Source organism: Idiotropiscis lumnitzeri, chromosome 6 (genome assembly GCF_059441095.1).
Source record: "Idiotropiscis lumnitzeri isolate Australia: NSW breed Sydney's pygmy pipehorse chromosome 6, RoL_Ilum_1.0, whole genome shotgun sequence".
NCBI classification, from domain to species: domain Eukaryota; kingdom Metazoa; phylum Chordata; class Actinopteri; order Syngnathiformes; family Syngnathidae; genus Idiotropiscis; species Idiotropiscis lumnitzeri.
In genome coordinates this window covers 4,837,101-4,858,803 of record NC_142396.1, presented here as the reverse complement: position 1 = coordinate 4,858,803, position 21,703 = coordinate 4,837,101, and the positions used below count along the sequence as shown (strand labels likewise).

The 21,703-nt window shown below is 41.1% G+C and overlaps 2 protein-coding genes, 1 long non-coding RNA gene and 1 other non-coding gene across 6 annotated transcripts; 2 read left to right on the top strand and 2 right to left on the bottom strand.

The window, feature by feature from the left end:
• The first annotated feature begins 24 nt into the window (after positions 1-24).
• LOC148334768 (ubiquitin-conjugating enzyme E2 H-like) lies at positions 25-5,550 on the top strand. The gene is made up of 7 exons (XM_088299504.1): positions 25-372; positions 2,077-2,153; positions 2,247-2,321; positions 2,408-2,447; positions 3,396-3,448; positions 4,214-4,342; positions 4,451-5,550. The coding sequence occupies exons 1-7, from the start codon at positions 320-322 to the stop codon at positions 4,573-4,575; spliced, it is 552 nt and encodes a 183-aa protein (XP_088155630.1). The 5' UTR covers positions 25-319; the 3' UTR covers positions 4,576-5,550.
• Positions 5,551-11,739: 6,189 nt separating this feature from the next.
• LOC148334766 (S-adenosylhomocysteine hydrolase-like protein 1) lies at positions 11,740-20,473 on the bottom strand. Of its 3 annotated transcripts, none has more exons than XM_088297813.1 (17): positions 20,143-20,472; positions 17,261-17,372; positions 16,792-16,929; positions 16,623-16,723; positions 16,310-16,412; positions 16,119-16,213; positions 15,005-15,111; positions 14,751-14,867; positions 14,608-14,671; positions 14,005-14,093; positions 13,835-13,905; positions 13,610-13,704; positions 13,264-13,362; positions 12,774-12,842; positions 12,444-12,522; positions 12,249-12,369; positions 11,740-12,184 (listed from the first exon to the last, which is right to left on the bottom strand). In XM_088297813.1, the coding sequence occupies exons 1-17, from the start codon at positions 20,404-20,406 to the stop codon at positions 12,178-12,180; spliced, it is 1,731 nt and encodes a 576-aa protein (XP_088153939.1). In that variant the 5' UTR covers positions 20,407-20,472; the 3' UTR covers positions 11,740-12,177. The 3 variants fall into 3 exon arrangements, with proteins under 3 accessions (XP_088153939.1, XP_088153941.1, XP_088153940.1); XM_088297815.1 differs by lacking the exon at positions 20,143-20,472 and adding an exon at positions 19,297-20,118; XM_088297814.1 differs by lacking the exon at positions 11,740-12,184 and having other exon boundaries at positions 12,245-12,369; positions 20,143-20,473.
• trnal-cag (transfer RNA leucine (anticodon CAG)) lies at positions 15,452-15,534 on the bottom strand. The gene has a single exon. It is a non-coding gene; the product is annotated as a tRNA-Leu (tRNA).
• On the top strand, positions 17,941-20,655 carry LOC148334765 (uncharacterized). Its single transcript, XR_015844015.1, has 2 exons — positions 17,941-18,165; positions 20,151-20,655. It is a non-coding gene; the product is annotated as an uncharacterized LOC148334765 (long non-coding RNA).
• Positions 20,656-21,703: the final 1,048 nt, after the last annotated feature.

The window sequence follows — 21,703 nt, the reverse complement described above, 5'->3', positions numbered from 1 at the left end:
AAAACGCCGTGTTATGAAGGGCTGTGACGCGTTTTGAGCGTCTGAGTAGCACGTCTTTCCACAAACTCCTCCCCTCGCGGTTCCCTTGTGGAGCTTGACGTCTACGGACGAGGACGAGCATACAACTCCCCGAAGCTGCTCGAAATATTACTTAGGGAAAATAGACAAAGTGGACGATGTCACAACCGGCCTTTTGTTTATGGAGTCCGTGGAAAGGCTGACATTCGGTCACCGAAGCTTTGTTGCTGTTTCCACGGCGTAAAAAGCACCACCGCAGTATTTTTTGCTCACTTGTGAAAGGAATACACATAAAAAAAAAATGTCGTCTCCAAGTCCGGGCAAGAGGCGAATGGACACCGACGTGGTGAAACTGTATCCTTTCTTACAATGTTATAATACTTACCAAAACTATGTTTCTCAGGCGTTTGGGTGGGTTTTATATTGTGCTCTTCACAATTGCGATAATGGTTTAAGCGTCTTCCCACTCAATGACACTCCTTTGACTAGCATTTGCATTATTTTTACGAAGCTTTTTTTGTGTGCATTACTGTCATTTTGACCACATTCGATGTGTTTCCACTGGGTCAACAAGCCAGTGTGAGCATCGCTGTCACCCACTGTACGTTAGCGGCTAACTCCGAGTTAGCTTCAGGTTGTTGTCAAGCGAGAAAAACAAGCAAAGAAAACAAACACGTCGTCGGGCCACTCTTTCTAACCGCAGCCACTCGATAGCACATTTTATTGAGGGCAATGGTCGACTTTTGCTGCTTTTTGGAGTCCATTTTTTTGTCGGGTAAACACTTGTATTTTGGCACAGTTTTGATGAACGCTTGCTAGCTGAAAGAAAACAAACGAGGGCTACCCTCACAAATGTTTCGGGTTCGTGGGAGTCGAACGGTCGGTATGTTATGACGATATAACTGTGATTCCCCTCCCGGTATATTTTCAATGAAAAAGATTTATTGTGAAGAAGTCGCGGTTTGTCGACTTAGAAAACACAGCAAAATTCCTCAAATGTGACTTATTATCCTTCCATTTATTAAGATTGCTTATTGGTTTTATTTTATAACAGTCTTTACAGGAAACATGTGTTAAAATAAGATTTTTTTTATGATGTTTCCATTTTTTTTCTCCACCGTGGGGAGAAGTTATCATGAAAAGGTTTTGTCGGGGAGCGTGAGCTCAATTGTTTTGTTTTTGTCCTGCAGCGAGTCGCCGTGCTCTGATTGGCCAGCCTGTTACCATCCGGAATAAGGCAGAGGGCGGGGCCTCACACACAATTCACAGCTGATGTGAGGAACACTAACATGTACGAACAGGCCCCAAAAGACTTTAGCTGTTTTCGTCAAGTTTTCCACAACTCAGTGATGGCCTTCTTTGTTGACCTAAACAATAACAGAAATATTGATTTACATTTATAACCCAAATCATTATTTCATGCCATTGTATTAAGTATTAATCTTTGTCATTTTGTTGCATTTCCCTCAGCTGCACTATTTCCAGTATGCAAATATTTTGTGAATAGTTTTTTTTGGTGGGCTCCAGTCAGATCTCAGCCCACTTCTGCAACCATGTCAATCTCATCCACTAAGTGTGTTCAAAATGAGTGCAAGCCAATGTAGCAAAAACTATAAAAGCAATAAAGTCAAAGCCAAAGGGTAAGCAGACCTGCACGGTTTTGTCGGATGCAGAGATTATCATTATCCTGAACCCGAGTGAAGTGTCGCACGTTTTGTGAGATCGCACACACACACAAACACACTCACACACAATTCTTTGTTCCCTGCAAGTGGAACCCTCTGTAATTGCAAGGCCCAGGCTGCACCCCTGGTTGCCAAGGCAACGGCTGCCAGATTTACCATTTTTCCAGTAGTTTATGGGGTTGGGTATTAATTTAAGTGTTTTATTTAAATTGTAAACTGGGCAACATTTTTTTTCCAGATGCCAAAGATATTTCAATGAGTCCGAAAAATGTCATCCATTCCTTGGAATGGGATTGATTTTGATCGCTCAAAAATAAAATGTGAACTTCTTCTCGGGCATCCTGTTGTGTGTATTTCCTCAATCAGACATCAGCATAGAGAGCAAGCATGAAGTCACCATTTTGAGTGGACTCAATGAGTTTGTGGTCAAGTTCCACGGACCCGCCGGAAGTAAGAGCTACCTCAAGTCATCTTCATATTTTGCACATTTTTAATGTGATTGGTTGAATCCATTTTGAAATCCTGGTTTCTGTCTCACTCCAGCCCCTTACGAAGGAGGCGTTTGGAAGGTCAGAGTAGATCTACCGGACAAATACCCCTTCAAATCTCCATCAATAGGTGCGTATTGTTTTTTGTTTGCGGGATCTATGAATATTACTCTCCAGTATATAAAAGTCAACCCTTCCCACGATTTTCCAAAACAGGTTTCATGAACAAAATATTTCATCCCAACATTGATGAAGCGTGAGTAGTTTTTGATTGTCCTATGATGTTTGCTATTCCACACACACCTTTTAACCTCAAGGGGCTCCTCGGTTTACAACACAGTTCTGTACTGTGGTGGTGTAGTCCATTGCATTATTGGATGTACAGTGTTATTATAATTTGTGTTTTGGGTAGATTATTTTTATATACACCCGATTCCTTGTTCCGATGTCAGTGTTTTTGATTGGTTACATTCCGTTTCACCTCACAATTCACAGTGTCATGGTTGTGAGCTGTTTTGGATTCAGTTGTCGGGACAAATTCACTCATTAAAAAACCTCAGACCAAAGCATAATCTTCTGAAACATAAAATAATAATTCGTCAGCCTTGGTTGGAAAGGGTAAAAAACAGCCTGATTATCTTTGCGTGTACCAAGCCTTACTACGTGCGAAGACAACCGAAAAATAAAACCAAAAATTTATTTCACTAATTCACTGCCATCGACGGCTATAGACGTCAAAGATCTATTTTAAACTGGGCTGAGTTGATGCGTTCATGACTCCAAATGGTTGACAGTTTATCTGACTTTAGCTTAAACAGAATTGACTTTGCCTATCATTAATTAGCCCCGAGGCTAGACAGCGGTTAGCATGGTGGGAGTCAGCTCCCATTTCTGCAAGCGAAGCATCATACACTTCTGACATGTATGACTGTTTCTTACATGGCAACACTTGAATGATATCCAACATAAGATATTTCCGTTTTATATGCCAATATACGCTGTATATCGACACAATTCAGATTTTTTTGAGATTTAAAGAATACCACAATGCATTTGAATTGAAATAACTTAAAGTTGAAAGTGTGCAGTTGAAGTACATCTTGTTTTTGTTTACTATCTTTGTCCCTAACACCTGTATTGTAGCAGGTGTCACACTGTAATTCACATTTTTTTGGGGGGTGTTGGGTGTTGTGTGTTCTCTCAGGTCAGGAACAGTGTGTTTGGATGTTATCAACCAGACATGGACGGCACTCTACGGTACGTCTCTCGCACTCCAGCATTGTCACTCACTGAAAGCCCTTCTCAAATGACTTAATTACCTTTTCGAGTTAAAGCAAAAGTATAGGTGCACTATAGAAAATACATTTAATATATAATCAAATATTTTTGCCATTATTATTAGTAGTAGTAAATAGTTGCGGGGTGCTTCATGATTACTTTCTCTTCTTCGAAGTGAAGTGCGATAAAGTCTTTTGCGTCACAAGTCTCCTGTCCTTCGACTCCAAACTATTATATTTCTAATATCTGACCCGCCCACAGCCCGAGACTTGCACGAGACAATAGGGCGCTCCACCAACAGTGTAGTTGACATGAAAAGATATTCACAACAGAATTTTAATAAACAATATACCTTCATTAGATATTTGAGTAGCGAGTAATAATTGTAGTCGATGACGTCATTATCAGAGCGCAATCCGTCAAAATGACAAATCTGGTAGGTCTCGTCGTTTTAAAATCCTGGTGGTAAAAATAAATAAATGAAAAATTGTTGACCCGTGTTATTTGCCTGTCATGTCACTGTAGAACTGTCGCCATTCTTAAGCATTGCTAGCACAATAAGACATCTTTTGGAAACCGTGACAGGAGGTTGTGTCGCATCGAAAGCAGCGAGGCCGAACAAACCCACACAAAATGCGTGGATTAGAAACAAATCGATAAATGAAGAAATGTTACACTTACATGGCAAGCAGATGTTTGTCTCTCTCATCTGTGACTTTTTCCTCCACCGCATCTCACCTCCAGACCTCACCAACATTTTTGAGTCCTTCCTGCCTCAGCTTCTCGCCTACCCCAACCCCATCGACCCTCTGAACGGGGACGCCGCCGCCATGTATCTTCACCGGCCAGAGGATTACAAACACAAGATCAAAGGTCCCATGTGACACAATAACGCTGCATGAATCCCAATAAAGTGTGTTTTAGTTACCTTTTGAGTTTTTCTGCGATGAAACCGAACGTCCACTTGTCTGTTTTTGTCAGAATACATCCAGAAGTACGCCACGGAGGAGGCGCTAAAGGAGCAGGAGGAGGGCGGCGGCGATTCCTCCTCCGAGAGCTCCATGTCGGACTTTTCCGAGGATGAGGCTCAGGACATGGAGTTGTAGTTCTTATTTAAAGCAGACTTATTTTTACAGCGAGATTTTTATGGCTACCTGGACCGGCGGCACACCTTGCTCCAGGATTTATCGTTGGGAGTCCAGACTGAGAATTCTGGAAGAAATCATGGAGATTCACTTTTTTTTTTTTTTCTAACATTACTCTTAGAACTCGCAGATGCAGTGGAAAAAGTCCAACAACAAAAAGCTGCCGTGTGAGTGTGTGAATGTAATCCAGATGACCAGCGGGAATCAGAGGAAACACTGTCCGCTCTCCCGATGTCCCGTTCTTCCTCTCCGTTTTAGGAAAGCTGTTGTTATTCTCTTGAGTGTCTTTAGTGTATCGGTGTGGCATGACACAGAGTTCAAGTTGTGCAGGATTTGTCGGCGGTGGCAGGACACCAAGGCCTGGCCGGACACGGAGTCGGCTCCCATGAGAATTTAGTTGAATTTTGTCTGCAAACTTAGCTGAAAATGAGCATTTTATATATATATATAATTTTTTTTTTTTTAATTTTTTTTAATTTTTTTTTTATGGAAGTCAGTTATCCAGTTTCGCAAGCTAGCTTACTCGTTGGTAAGCAAACAGGTTGGTTAGAAAGTCAATAGCTAGCAATTAACTTCTGAGACTAGCTACCTATTTCGTTAGTTAGCAAGTTAATAGCTCGTTGGCAAGCCAGGCCATCTAATTGCTTATGCCAATGCTACCTAACCTATTTCCATTAAATTCAACCCTCCTAGAACCAGAACGTTTTTTTTTTTTTTTTCAATTGTGTTACCTAAATAGAGCCATACTTATTTGTTTAATAATGTGCCTTTGGAAAAAAAAAAAACTTTGAAATGATGGTAAACTATTTCTGGCCATTCTAGCATATTCAGTGTAGCAAATCCACGTTGAGGATAGGCCTGGCCTTTTATTATGCTGTGCTTCCTTTGTTGAAAAATGGAATCAGAGGATTAAATAATGTGTTATTTTTGCTACAATTTCCGGTTAAAATCTCACGAGAGAAGGCTGGCTGTGGCATTCCGGTGGGTCCTCGTTTCATTGTTGCCGATTGCTCGTGCCTACTATACTAGTTGTTTGACTTGCGTAGGGATAGCTTTTGTTTCTTTTCTCGCACACAGCGAATCCAAACGGCAGTTTTCTTTTACACACTTGTGAAGACGAGAAGGACTAGGACTTGACTCGTTTCAATCACATCTTATATGCAAATTGTAAAATGTTACACATTGTCCAACTGAAGTGCTCTTTTTTTTTTTTCACCGTCAACCATTCAACATTCCAAGAATACTTCTTTCGGTCACTTGCTTTTTTTTTAATGACTTGTTTTAGCAGGACCAAAAATCAAGTAGATCTCCGCTCAGAAAAGGTCGTAATAATGAGGCGAGATTTTCAGTCGTCTTCTTTGGAGAGTTAAACATTTTCCTATCCAAACTTTTATTATATATAATTCCCCAAATCCACCTTAGAATGGTTCTAACCGTGCTGAAATCACGCCTCACTCAACTCAAATTCCACCACTACGATCTGGATAAATGGACACCACTTTAGCTAGCATCTTTATTGCGCCATCACGTACATTTATTTTGCCGACAAGCAGATAGAAGTTTGAGCCCAAAAAATGTATTCGCTTGAAGCCTCCAGTGGCTGGAATATATTACACAGAGAAATTGTGGGGCTCTTCCATGCTCGGACGACGAGGCACTCTAAAATAGCCATGCCAACACGTTGCCCCTGTCTACACTTTGGCTGTCAAGTCAGACTATGCGCACTCATCGCGGACAACGTTAACGTGCGTAACAAAAACAAATTGCGGGACCCGAGTTGTCAGTAAGGTACATCCCAAAGAACGCAACCCATACCACAAGTTTAGGATAATCTTTTTGCGGGCCCTTGCTGACTTTGCTTTGCTTTCGATGGAAGATATTCTTAAATTTGTCCAGATAATCCATGTCTGTGAATCAGGCATTTGACGTGATAAATTCTCTCAGTAAGGATACCACCTGGCTCGGCTCATCGGTGTATATATATATTTTTTTTAATGACTTGTATTTTATACCTAATGTTTGTTTAAATAAATACACTCCTATGTTCAAGATACAAGTCCATATATATATATATTTTTTTTTTATTTATTTATTTTTTTTTTAAACAAAAAGAACACTAATAAATGTTCTCTTGTTGTCACTTGAAAGGAATTGAAAAATATATGCAATCTAATGTGTTATTTACATAATGCTGTTTCCAAAGGCGCTTGCTCTCTCTCTCTCTCTCTCTCTCTTTCGCTCTCTCTCTCGCGCGCTCTCTCTCGCGCTCTCTCTCTCTCTCTCTCTCACTCTCTCTCGCTCCCTCTCGCTCGCTCGCTCTCTCTTGCGCTCTCTCTCGCACTCTCTCTCTCTCGCTCGCTCTTTCTCTCGCACTCTCTCTCTCTCCCGCTCTCTCTCTCTCTCTCGCGCTCTCTCTCTCTCTCGCACTCTCTCTCTCTCGCTCGCTCTTTCTCTCGCACTCTCTCTCTCCCGCTCTCTCTCTCTCTCTCTCTCTCTCTCTCTCGCTCGCTCTCTCTCGCGCTCTCTCTCTCTCTCTCGCGGTCTCTCTCTCTCTCTCTCGCGCGCTCTCTCTCTCTCTCTCGCGGTCTCTCTCTCTCTCTCTCGCGCGCTCTCTCTCTCTCTCTCGCGGTCTCTCTCTCTCTCTCTCTCTCTCTCTCTCTCGCCCCCCCCAACAACCCCCATGCGCAGTCTGTCTTCTAATAAACACCGACAGCAGGTGGGTGATTCCGGGGAGGATGCATCACGAGGACCGGAGGAGGGCCGCGTGGTCGGAGAAACTTTGCGGAAGAACGAAAGCGTCGTGGCCGGTCTACGTGAGGACGTCACACCCGCTCCATGGATGATGGTATTGTTTTACGCACGGACCTTTTTGACTTCAACAAAGCGTATTTCTGAAATAATGATTTCATTAAAATTTGCACATAGAGAACGAGAAACAGAACAGTTGTGAAACATGCACATATTGCGTCGCAGTTCAAAGTTAAATACAACTGAAATGTAATCCAGTGGACTAAAAAAAATAACCAACTATAATCAACATGATGTAAAGTTAGAATATTTAACGAAGTGATTCTTTCACATGCCACTAGTTCCATTATAGTGGACCTGGTCATACTTCATACTCTAGATAGAATAACTCTGTTTTTACTCGTAATATAATGTCATGTAATTTTCCACTACGAGCCACTTTTGACTTGCACTGAATAAATGAAACACCCCAAATTAAACTAATAAAAAATAATGAAATACAATAAAATTACTACTAGTAAAGTGCTGCATAGTAACTAATGTTACTAGTAGAGTTGCACACTTGCCAACTCCTGCACAGTTTTGCCTCGGTAGTAACATGTTGATGTCATACTAGTGCTCCAAAGTTGTCCTTCTAGTCGGGGCAAAGAGTCTACAACTACATGGACCTTAAGATGGGAAGCATATCGAATAAATGCTCAAATAAGTTCTGTGTACTAGTACACTCTTTTTCCTCGCGAGTTAGACAATTAAGCACGCGAGTAAAATGACGTCTCTTACTAGTATTTGTTTTTATTCAATACTAGGGCACAATATTACACAAACCACTGTGCTGCACTAGTAACACACTAGTAGCTCTGTGGAACATACTAATAGCACCAAAATGTCAACTAGTTGTCCTACTAGTATCCCAAAGTTGTCCTAGTGTGCAGAAATGCATCACAGTAGTGGCAAAAGACTAACGAGACACTAGTGAGACCGTTGTTCTACTAGTGCACCTGAGTTGGACGTTGCACTGAATATCAAGGATGATGCTCAAAGATGTCTTTTGATACCGATTTTTTTAAATCATGCTGAAACCGAAGGCAACTGGATTTTTTAGATTCTTATTTATTTATTTATTTTTCTCGGTGCCTACAAGGCGCATGGCAAGTGGAGCTCCTCATGCGGGCGAGAGTAGCAGGAGGAGGGCGGCTAGCGTGGATTACTTTGCTGCCACTGGAGTAAGATGCTTAGCAGCTAATTGCCTCCTCACAAGAAAATTCTCTGGAGCACACACACAAGTCATCTGCTCCATTCTTAAATTCACGACATTTGACTTTTTTTTTTTTTGTGGGCTCACTATGAGGATTTGGGATCCTTACAAGGTAAGAATGCAAACAATTAGATAATGATGATGTCATTTATCTTCAAATAATATTTTATTTTATGTTGAGGTGTCTTGAAATATCCAAATGTGATACTGCATGCTTATTAGGGTCGTGGGTGAGCTGGAGTCTATCCCAGCTGCTTTTTGAGTACACCCTGGACTGGTCGCCAGCCAATCGCAGGGCGTATGTAGACAAACAATGTCCACATTCGCACTTATGAACAATTTAAAGTTTTCAGTGAGTACTTGAACCCTCAACCTCTCAACTTTGAGGCACCGCCGTGTTGCCCAAATGTGCGGATGATACTCTTGTTTTTCAAATGTTTTACCATCCACTTGAGCCTTGATTAGGAAGACTTGAATACATTTTATTCCCCTAGTTACAAACAAGCGAGGGCTCATCATTATCATCGTCATCATCAGACAATGTGATTATCGCTCGGCGCAAACAGCAAGCGAGATGTCATTGCTTTCTCCCCGTCTCGCTAGCTGTCCCTCTCAAGCTTTTTACTCTATTGATCTCGCCCGGAAACGGGAACATGAGACCCCACTTTGGGAGCCATTTGGAGCATCTCAAAAATCACTTAGCACATCATTCCCCACAGCCAGAATCAATCTGAGAGGCAGACTTGCTTCTTACAGCACAACAACAATCTATATATATGTATATATATATATATTAGTGCTGTCAAGTACTTATTTTTTTTAACTAATTAATCACAAAAAATCCATGATTAATTGTGATTAATCACAATTTTCAACTACTATTTTTTGCAAAGCTTATAACAGATATTTACTTGAATAATATCTGGGAATTGATGCAAAATCACCAAATATGAAGTACATTTTAATTCAAAGACTGTTCTAATAGCTTTCTTGGATTCTTGAATACGATCTAAATGGAGATATCTTTGCAGACATTTATTTTCGAAACATTTCTCAAAACTGCCCACAAGCGCCACACTCCAGCAGTGTTGGTTTGCAAGGCCCAGTGGTAACGTAAACATTGTTTTTTTTCTGAGACGTGCTGAAGACAGCTAATATGGCACAATACTTGCAAAGTATGCAAATAATTTTTTTAAGTAAATCAAACTGAGTTAAAATATTTAACTGAGTAAAAAATGTTTGGATTAATCACCTGAGTTAATGCTTTAATTTTGACAGCCCTAATATATATATATATATATATATATAAATCTGAAGAAATTGATCATAAATGCTTCACTCCTATCTCCTCCTCTTCTGTGTATGGCACTGGTAATATTCACTGTCTCAGCAGATTATCAGTGAATTATCAACGGGCCATAAACAGAGTTGAGACAGAACCTTCATCAGAATCCCTCGGTCTGGGATCGACCAAGTTCGTCTGATCTACTTTGCCCATTTTGGCACTAGCACATTTTTGCTTTGCGTGTCTCAGCCTGAGCAGTTATGTATGGTGCCGATATAGGACAAGATGGATATACATCCGTGCTTGTGTTTTCGTTTCGCTCATGTTTGTGTCCAGTGACCTCAGGCAGGGCGTTGAATGATAAACCGGCAGGCTGATCGATTGCTCCGTCCTTGGTAGGTATCCGGGTTGGTTGTTGCTGTGGAGACTGGCGTTGCATGTCTGAGAGGATGTAACCTGAAACCGTGCCGTCACACAGGTCTAGTTGGCCTGGTAGGCAATGGTCGAACTCACTCTGGTGACTCGGAAGGATCCGCTGCTTGGTGGTTGATTCTCACCTGTCCACAATGGATGGCTTGATTGTGAAATGATGATTCATTCATCCATCCATCAAGCAACCCTCCAACGATCGATCCTTCCGACAAGCATCCCCCCACCCGGTAATAGAGCAACAATCTTTCTTTTCATCCTGACCATTGAACAGGAAGAGGCCGGCGGACGGCTGCTTCGAGTGATTAGCGTGTGTAGCGATGCATCAAAAGCTCTTTAAAGAGAATCCCTGACAGGGAAGAAACAAGGACACACACACAGTCAGACGTTCACAGAAACTGGACACACAAACACGCACACGCCGCGCTGGTAATGTAAGAGATGCGAGTGATGTCATTGATGTTGATTGGCTGTGTAGCCTAATGACCGTTTTATGACCTTTTTTTTGTACTAGTATTAATAATATTTTGTAATGTTAGTCATAAATGCACTTTAGGACCACAAGACTCTTCATTAGAGTCATCCGGGAATAGTGCAGGAGTTTATGATCACAGACGGACAATAATTCTGACGTCACGTGACCTACCTCACCCTGAACTAACCCCAAACCTTGAAATGATGTGTTTTCAACGTAGTCGTCCTCTTGTTTTTTGAAGTAGGTAAAAGGGCCTAAAAATATGTTTGCAATAATGTAATTTCCTACACGTGGAAAATCTCAAGCCTCGGCCAGATTTAATGGTATTACGAGGCTGCGGGAAGATGTGAAACCTGAGCTGGTGAAACCCAATTGTCAGACTGTAGGCCAAGTGATAGACGCGAGCTTTTAATACGAGCATTTATTTGGGTTGTTTGTGTGTTTGGCTTTTCTTTCAAGGTGATGTTATGGAAACTTTTTAATGGCTTGTACACGATTACTGTAAATGAGCCTCAGGATCGAACAGTGGGGCTAATTTACATAATAACCTCTTCACGCCGGTTTCTCCGCCCACGACTCGCAGCTGAGCTGAGTGAAGATCCAGAGCCATTTTTAAGCAACACGCCGACAAGACTGTCCCGCAGAAATTCTTTCATGCAAAAAGACGCATTTGCCCCGTGCCGACGATTGCCCCTGCTATTGTGTCAACGCTGATAGGTAAGCAGAGCTGCATTTTGTTGACTTTTCTGCACACATGGAAAACTTTGGCCTACTAGTGTGACAACTACATGTTACTAGTGGACAAAACTGTAAACTAGTTGACATTTGTATGGTGTTAGTACTACTACTGAAGCACTAGCTGTAAGCTCGTAGTAAATTTAGTAACTGTCGCAGTGTCCCACTGCTGCAAATAATAATCAGGGACGGCACTCATTGTGATAAACATAAATGCAACTTTATTTTATCCTCCTTAAACCACTTCATGTCAATCGGGGTCATATTGTGCTCACAAAAACCTTCGGAAATTGGGTTTTTCCACTTTTATACGTTTCTGACACCTGGATTATGGCCTGTCGCTTCACACATCCTGTTTGCTAATAATTCTCAGACAGATTCACAAAGTGAATGCCAACAACTAATTTTTTCATTTTGAAAAAATAATTTTTTGAAGCAACGTTAACAGTTTATATTTATAACCTGTTATTGTCTCGTCATGAGTGCATTGTGCTAAATGTACAAACTGAAATTTAAATTCTGTCAAAAGACGACATCTCAATGGTAAATTGTCACCCATGTTGGCAGTGGATTTCAAAGGAATATTTCGAGTAGTACTGACATAACATGAGCAGGTTGTCTTCTGAATCCAGAGGGTCAGTACCTGCATCAAAAAAGGTTTTAGTGAGCCAGATTTTTTTTTTTTAAATGCAATGTGTGTGTGTCACCTATAATAGTTCGGTTTAAAGGGTCCATGCTTGCTGATGCCCAAGTACTTCGCCTGCTCGTCAGTCAGCTCAGTGAGGTGAGCGTCAAAGCCAGGGAGGTGAAGACTGGCCACATATTCGTCTGTGCCATCAAATATTCATCTTTCAAATTTCGGGGGATTTTGTCTTCATATGGAAATGAATGAAAGAACTTGCCCATCTTTTTTGGCAGCAGGTAGACGTCCCGTTTGTAACGTCCTTCTGGAGCGTTGTACAGCTCAATGAGGGCGAGCGCCTGAACGGTTCGGAGTGACAGTCAGAATTCCACTGCTATATCGCACACTTTTAATAATAATTATGAGAACGTGTTTGATATGAACACTTCAGGAAATACGCATTTTCATTAGCCTGTCTGTGGCGTTAGCATTGTTAGCATTAAGCTAGCAGACTTTTGTCAAACATAATTACGTGATTTGGGTTTTCATCCATTTATACCACTTGTGTCCGCCGAATAAAGAGCGATAAGTGTGTGTGCGGGTCACACACCTGAGTGGTGGCGGTGACGGAGAGGACAAAGCGGGGCACAGTGGAGCAGCTCAGATTCAGCAAACGACCCTGAAGTGAGAATAAGACAAACAAGAGGTTACGTGCGCTTACTTTTTGAGTTTTAACGTGACGTAAAGACATTAAGTGTTTATGTCCGGGATCATTGTTCATCCGAAATGATTTATCGATGCAATCGGAGGACAGTTTAAAATAGTTGAATGAAAAGCTTGAAGCTCATTGATGCATTCGTCCATTTGAAGTCTTGCTGATTCATTTAGGACAAACGACACCATTTACTGACCCCAAATCGCTCTCATATATTTATGGGGGTAAAAGTTAGAACTCGGCTATGAATATTTTTTTTAATCCAGTTTACCATTTGAGAAAAAAGATGGACGAATGGATCGATCCACCCACTACCAAATTGGGGGCTTTGATTATCGGGTGTCATCTCTTTTATGCATTACATTTGTATCGGTTGTGGCATCACCTCGGCTAGTAGGACGATTCTCCTTCCATCTGGCCATACGATGTGGTCCACCTGAGGTCTCACCCGCTCCCACCGCAGCTCTGCAGTGCGCAGACTCGCCTGACAAAACACAAAAACAACCTGGAATTTAGACAATTATAATTTGGCTGAAACCCAATGAGAAGCTTAATATAAAATAACTTAATCTAATCATGATGATGACGTTCACTTGCATCTGATTAAAAAAATGGGAGTAAAATTTTATTGACCAACATAATCAGCATCTCTGATCCAGAAAATTTGATTTTAATTATTTTATTTTTTTTTTTGTGAGGGCTGCGCCTCTCGCTCAAATATCATCTCATACCAAATCTATTTCTGTGTTGGAGTGTCCCATGTTGCAGACGATGCAGCCATTTTTCATCCTGTCCAGATGTTCCCTGGCTACCACGTGTTTGTTACCTGCGTGGGAAAACAATCAAAGGTGCGAACCAGCATCACTTTTTACACAAGTATGTGTCTCAACTACAGAGTGAGAGTACTTTCCACACTTGGCTGTCTGAAAACAGGAAAGTTCGGTGTACATGTATACCTGTGCAGGTGATGACCACATCAATGTGTCGGACCACCTCACTCAGCTGGATCACTCTGAAGCCGTCCATGCTATACATACATATATATATATATATATATATTAAAAAAAGGTGTTATATTTCCTGGTTGCTTATCCGCAAACGTGCCTGTGTTCATCATTTAGCATACCAGGCCTGGAGGGCACAGATGGGGTCCACTTCTGTCACGAACACGACAGCGGCCAACGCTTTCAAGGCGGCGCAGCAACCTTTGCCCACCTGGAGCAAGAAATGATTTTGAATGATATATGTATGTAAGCAGCCAAATATAGTTGGAGGCGGGGCCGGCGAGAGTATATGTGGCGCCTTTAGCAAGATCTCTATGCTGGTGGTTATACTTAAACTTACAAAAAAAAATTGAATATCGTTTTTATCCTTTTATCCTTCGTTACTCCCCCCCCCCCCCCCCCCACGCTTTGAACCCTGTGAATTTTAATGTGATGTTTTACCGACGATCTTTAAACCACCAATAGATTTACACATCGTCTCGTCGCATATGACTAAAAAAAAATGACCGAACACGTCACCATAAACCAATGAAAAGCCGATTTGAGATACGAGTCATTTAAGTTACAAGTGTGGATCAAATTGAGCTCCTAAGCCAAATAGCTGTTCATCTGTGTATGTAAGCAACATCTAGTGACAGGTGACCCTCGTGTCCACTTTTTGTGCCATTTTTGTTTGCCGTGCCATGCGAAAGTTGGGACTACCACACACGAGCGTGTTGACTGACCTCACCGTATCCACACACAAGCACCTGCTTGCCGCCAAACATCAGGTCTGTGGTTCTCTTCAACCTGAAAGCAACACAGTCATCTGTGAGTGAGCATGTGTGTGTGTGAGTGTGCTTGTTTTTATTACTTCGTGATCACCTACCCATCCAATATCGACTCCTTGCAACAATAGAGATTATCAAACTTCTGCTTGGTCACCGAATCGTTGACGTTCATGGCGGGAACACACAACTTGCCGGCCTTGGACAGCTGGTACAAGCTGATGTAAACGTGCGACATGAAACACTAACGTGAACCTCCACCTATCTGCCGTTTGACTTCAGAGTGTTCCGAGTTATGAGTTTAGTGGTGAGGCCTCAATTATTCTAAACTCAGAAATATATAACTTGAACTAACCGATAAACTCCTGTGACGCTTTCCTCCACGATGCCTCGTATTTCCTTAAACAGGTTCGGGTACTTCTTGTAGAGCCAGTGGGTCAGGTCGCCACCGTCATCTAGAATCTGGCCACGGAGAAGACACGGGTGTTTTTCGTGAAGAAGCTCAAGCACATTCACTTACCGGCTGGGAGTATCTTGTGAGTGGGTTGAATTCTTTACAAATGGTTTTATTGAAACAAAAAAAAAGTTGGCTTCCAAAGTACAGAGTATCATGTACTATATGTACTATGTATGTTTTTTTTTCATTATCAAAGAATGCTCAATAAAGCGTATCTCTTTTCTAATATATCTTCTCCACATTAAAATTAGAGCATCAAGACTTTTGATTATTGCAATTTAACTTAAGAAGAGTGGCATAAAATTAAAATCAATGTAAAGAAATTAAAGGCAGCAAAAATATAATTGTCAGAAGTGGGATTCGAACCCACGCCTCCAGGGGAGACTGCGACCTGAACGCAGCGCCTTAGACCGCTCGGCCATCCTGACTGTGACATGTTCAATGATAGATAAGTTTGAATAGTCAAAATATTTCAACTATACGAACGTTATAGAATATAAAATAAGTGATAATATGAATATTTTATTTTATATGACAAAACATCAACATGAAGTTTTTCTCAAAAGCTCAGAAAAGTAACATTTTAAATTGTAAATTACATTTTAAAAAGGTTTGGATAAAAAAGATTGTAGTTTTTTATTTAACTGTTTAATACGTCATTGGGACAAAGAAAAATATGTAAATACTGATATATACCTAAATACAAAACGTGTAAATGTAATTAATAGGATATAAATTGAGAAGGATATTTTCTGAATAAAATAATTAAGACTAGTGGGACGATATAAATTGTTTAAAAGGCTTAGTATGCAATACATTAAAATGTATATTTATAACATCTATTTAGATAGGGACCTTCAAAAAAAACAACATTTTACACTAAAATATAATGAAGTGTTGATAATCCCACAAAAATTAGGACAGTTTCAAGAAGGATGTTGACTGTTACGTTAGCTTTTTACTATAGCAATTTTAGTGGTTCGACTATTTGAGTCCATTAAAAGTGTGGTACCACATTGGGCTCCCAAATCTCTGCACCAACGCAGCGGTCGATGCACCACCAGAAGTCGTCCTCTGACTCCCCTCTCCATGCAAACACAGACGTACCTGCGGGGGCCGGGGAAACTGCATTACTGGAAATAAGAGTATGAAGAAGACAGCAAGTGCTTGGAAATAAGAAAAAAAAGTCCTAGTTTTGTGTACCTCCCTCGGCCAGAGCCGCAGCTACAGCGTTTTGGGTGGAGAAGATGTTGCAGGCAGCCCAACGGCATTGAGCGCCCAACACTGACAGAGTCTCCATCAGAACCTGGAAAACACACAGTGGAGTAACGACACTGTTCTCGAGTAAAAACCCAGCTTGGAACTGTATTTTAGCGATTATGACAGAACCGATGGAAGAAATGAAAGGGTTTAGTTGAACAATTTAGGGCACATCCCAAACTTTGCAGCACTTTGAGACAAGCTGATCATTTCACTATTTTGTAACTGTTAATGAAGGTTGGCAAAGGGTGCTTACCGCCGTCTGTGCAGTGATGTGTGTGCAGCCAACCACTTTGGCTCCAGCCAGAGGTTTCTCACCCGCCACTTTCTTCCTCAGAACCATCAAAGCGGGCATTTCTGAGCGGAAAACAGCATCATAAAATGCGAGTGAATGTATGTCTCGCCATTTGGTGTCATCTCCTCACCTTGCTCTGCAATACAGATTTCGCGACGTCCAAAATCTGCCTGTTTGATGTTTTTAATGCAAAAATCGGAGACACCCTTGGATGTCTTCTGGACTTTGTTTCTAGGCGAGTTTTCGTCCTCGGAGCTGGCACTGCCCGCTATACAACACGGTACAGTTAGGCCCACAAACATCCATCCGTTATCTGAGCCGCTTCTCCTCACGAGGGTCGCGGGCATGTTTAGATTCATACACAACCAGGATTTTGAGTAAAACAAGATGGGACTAGAGTGGAGATTTACAGCTTTCGTTAAAACGTGTTCACAACAATATGACATTAACCATTTAAAAATTACTGACATTAAACATAAACTACAGGTGAAAAAAATAAATGAAAGTCCAATATTTTAATACGTGGCCCTCAGTTGAAAAATATTGCCCATTCTGGGTTAGACAATGTTTGATGATATTTTCAATTTTGGTCGCCGCACCTGAACTGTAGCTGTCAACGGACGACTGCGAGATGGAGCGAGACAACGAGCATGCGATGGCCTTGATGGGACGCTTGTTGAACTCTTGTTTCTGCTCCGTCAACTGGATTTGCTGTTGGAACAAAAAGAAAAAAAACAACAACAAAACACATTTATCTGAAATAATCATACCGTGAATTGTTTATCGAAGAGGATTCGTTCTAGACGGAGGAAGGACTTTCCCAGCATTCCGAGATGCATTTTTCAACAACTATCGCTTTCTAACGCTCGCAAAATTGTGTTTTAGCATTAATGTAACTTGTTTGTACTCTCCTGTTGTGTAATAATAGTTGTGTGTGTTTTACTTACTTTGTGTGCTTAATTTTGGGACACTAAGTTAATTTGGTGTTCAGTTTAATAACTCCCCTGATCCTTACCATACCTAAATGCAGTGGCGAGCAGAACATAATTAAGAAATCATGATCATATATATAATATATATATATATATATATATATATATATATATATATATATATATATATATATATATATATATATATAGTTCAATCATATAATTATTGGAATTATTATCAGAAAAATTATCAAGATTTCTTGATTAAGCTGCAGTACACAAATCCGCCTCTAGAGGGCCTGTCGGAATCCATTAAATTCGACATCGTTCTGTCATTTTCGGCCAATCCCGATATAGAGGAAGTTCCCCCTTGTGATCCGGATGTCACGTGACTAATCGCCGCTTGTAATTGTTTACGCAGCCACCATGACTTGACGATGCGGCAGTTTATCTGTCAATATTTTTTCCAAGTGAACTTGCATCTCATTTCGATTTAAATGGCATAATGAGAGGAGAGGTTGGAATATCGCAAATGCAACTGGTGAGTCATTTTTCAGCGGCAGATGCAAACGGTGAGTCCTTGCGATCGTACAAAAGCTCGGAATGTTACCAAGTTTAGATTAGATTTAGAATTAATATTTAGCAGGGTCAACTAGGTTGTCTCGGAGCCAGGACTGGGCTGGGCTGGGCTGGCAGGTGAGTGGGGGAGGATCGGCGGTGGTGGTGGTGGCTCCCCGTCATAAAAACGTACACGAGTGGTAAAAGGTTCCGGGCGTCTTGTGGCCATGTCATGGAGCTCTATGCACCAGTACCAAGAGACGTAAGAGGACCCAAAACTTTTCAAACTTTTAAAAACCAATACAAGAAACATGAAATCATCTCCCTAACGCCCCCAAACTGAAAACATATTCTTCATTTGATGTCAAACAAATATTTGTGTTTTAGAAGAGGCTCACAGACCAATTTTCTTAATTCTGAGTTTCAGATCCACCCTCAACACGACGAAGAAATAAAAACAAATGCTAAATGGTTTGTTTCGGTGTTTTCTCATGAAAATAAGTCATACCAAACAGTGTCGAATTACAATTTCTTTCTTTCTTTCATAAAACTCATGTGAAATTTATCATCTGCATTTTTTTAATGGCTCCACTGTGACCTCTAGTCAAGGTCACTCTACCAACCGAGCGAGGCGCAAATCAGCCCAGTATAATGAGGCTGTGACTTTTTCCCAACTAATTGACCTAAATTATATTCTATTTACACAAAATATGATGTCATTTAGTTTAAAATAATATGTATCCACCAATATCATCAATGAAGCCCAACCAGTGCTGGAGTTTGCTTGGTAATGATTACGAATGTTCCAAATGAGTGAATTCGGCTTCTGTTTTCTTCTATTTGTCGGCACTTAAGTCAAGGCGCTTAATATTTAACACAAGCTGTGTGGAAGAGTGTCAATTTAATGATTACATCTCAATAGCTGAGAAATTGCCTTATGAGATAAAGCAGGCGAGGGTGAAAGTTCAAAGATACGATGCATGTTACTATTTGGACTTTGGGAGCCTAAAAAAAATGAATTCAAGTATGTATGTTTTCATAAAAGCCAAGAAGCATCAGAAAATGCTGAAAGATTTATTTAAGTGACATCAATTTGAAAGCTGATACCTTTCAGGAGACAAAAAAAAAAAAAAAGGGAAGGCTACCTTGATGCGGACGGCCTGTACAGCATCCTGGTCCTTGGCTTTGGTCATATTCACGAGACTGTAGACTTTCTTCATGCTTTCACCTTGGCGAAGCTGCTGTATTAAGCTGATGTGACGGCACAAGTTCTCCGAGCAACCAGACACGCCTCGCAAAAGCACGGGCTACACTCAAAGGTGTCTTTGTATGAGGAAAGTTGGAGGGAAAAAAAATAGTGGCTCGGTGTAGATTTACTCATAATGGATGACAGAATGGCATTTGGTAAATGGCCCGTCTATCATGGAGGATACAGGTGCAGGTGCACCTAATGAAGTGTCCTGTCTATATTGTGTCAAACATTCACTGAGGTGTACAGGTTAAAATCGAAGAAATATTGACAGCGAGGTTAAATGCAGACTCACATTTCTTGCATGCCTTCCAAAACTCAAAACCTAAGAAGCTTGTGTGAGTGTGTCACTGTCAGAGGTGACAAAATACTCACATTGTGTACTTAAATACATCGATACTCACTGGTAAAAGTCAAAGTACTTTTTTTCAACTCTTGTATTGAAGTAAAAGAATTAAGTACAGATTCTGAAATGTAAAAATAAATCCACAAAAGTGAAAATGAATTGGGTTGGTCTGCGTATGACCATCTGGGCGGTAACTGAGAACTGCCTGTTAATAACCGATCGTCCACCTTTCTGATCAATGACAAGGGGCCCAAGTAATGAGCTCTGTGGTACACCGAAATAAAGCCTCAAACCCGTAAAAACTCAAGAATGAAATGAGGCTTAAATCCAACAGACCTTGTAAGGTGGGACACAAAATTAGATGACTTGACATCTCTAGCCTTTGTGTGTTCTCACCATGTCAGTCTTCAACGCCTCGGTGACGACCTCCCCTGTCCCGGCCTCCTCTCCCTCTCCTTCCTGACCCTGATGAGGAGCCCACCTGCTCTCGGCCGCCTTCAGCATCTGCAGCAGGTTGGGGCCCCTTTTGAGCGCCTGCTCCTCCGCGGTGCCTTGGCACCCGTCCCGCTCAGCCTCTGCTTGTGCTGCCTGAGGACAGTGGTGATCCGACACATGCAAAGTGTCCGCGGAGAGTCCCGTCAGCTGCTTTTCCTCAGCCATGGAACAACGCTTTGCAGACAAAGCACTTCTTGCTCAAGTGGATGGAACAGCACCAGAGTGTCTGTACATGAGGGTTGTTTTGACTCTAAACTGTAGCATTCGCCTCAATGTAAAAGTAGCAGCTAATTAGTCTCTCTGGCAGTGTGTGCATGCTAAACAAAGCTTGTTGGCACACAGAGCAATAAATACCAAATGCAATTTGTGACACATATGGGCAGTGGTGGGAAGGAATAAATACTTTATGCAATATTTTCTTGTATCTCTACAACACTAAAGACGTTTGGCCGATTAATTTTTTTTTTTGTCTTGTGTTAAGGGAAATTTGCATTATGAGTGCTAAATGGAAAGCAGCACTTTTGCAGATTTTGGTGAAAAATTCTTCCAACGACGCTCTTCCACTTATGTATGATACCAAACAACATAATTTTACCACGCTAAGACGCCATGCTAAACGCAATACAGTGTAAAGTAGAGTGGCTAATTAACTAGCTTATCTGTTTCTGTAGTTTTAAACCTTCAAACAACTTCTGTTTGAACACAAATAGTATTTTCTGTTTCATCAACAAATGGACTTGTAATATGGATGCAGGCGTGATACTGCCCCCTGGTGGTCAAGGTGAATTGAGATAGAAAGATGAATTGAGATAAAAGTGTTTTCAGTTAGGAACGTGGGCACTGACCACTTTAGTTGCACTCGCTTCATTTAAAGACAGTTCTATGTAATTTCTACTCCTTGCTGTGACAAATAGGGCCGTTGCTTTTGTCATCATATACCTACCGAGCAGTTTGTACTTCAGAATTGTGAACGTATTTTTGCCACCTCTGCAAAATAGGAACGCAGAGAGCTGCCCTCTTGTTCGCGCAATATCGTTGGATTTGTGCCAAGAAAAAACTTATAAACAATATATTGATTTTCGTACTTAAATCATTTTTACACGCACACCTATTACATAAGTGCTCATGGAGGTGCACCTGTACTGACTCGGTTCCACGCGTCTCCGTTTACACTCTGCCATTGGGTCAACAAACAGCGCCTGATTTACTGCGCAGCATAACACAACGACCAGGTGGAAGAAAAAGTAGTTCCCACCAATCGTGTGTCATTCTATGAAGATCGCCAAATTTAACTTTCCATTAAGACACTCTTAATCATATACATTGCCTCAAATGACCAAATATCAATATTGTGGTCTGAGAATCAATATTGGAGCATTAACACCTGCTATCGGAAGAATAAAACTTATCCGTATCCATCCGCCCATCACACAATTAGCCATATTAATTCGCCTTTAAATTG

Bases quoted from the DNA above. Each gene is read 5' to 3' on its own strand.
- LOC148334766 (XM_088297813.1), bottom strand. From the start codon at position 20,406: ATGGCTGAGGAAAAGCAGCTGACGGGACTCTCCGCGGACACTTTGCAT. The intron at 14,672-14,750 runs GTAGGTGATCAC...TGTTGCTTTCAG, and splicing joins AAGGAGTCGATATTGGATGG to GTTGAAGAGAACCACAGACC. The intron at 13,363-13,609 runs GTATGAGATGAT...GTGTTTTGTCAG, and splicing joins CCAACACAGAAATAGATTTG to GCGAGTCTGCGCACTGCAGA.
- LOC148334768 (XM_088299504.1), top strand. From the start codon at position 320: ATGTCGTCTCCAAGTCCGGGCAAGAGGCGAATGGACACCGACGTGGTG. The intron at 373-2,076 runs GTATCCTTTCTT...ATCAGACATCAG, and splicing joins GACACCGACGTGGTGAAACT to CATAGAGAGCAAGCATGAAG. The intron at 2,154-2,246 runs GTAAGAGCTACC...GTCTCACTCCAG, and splicing joins GTTCCACGGACCCGCCGGAA to CCCCTTACGAAGGAGGCGTT.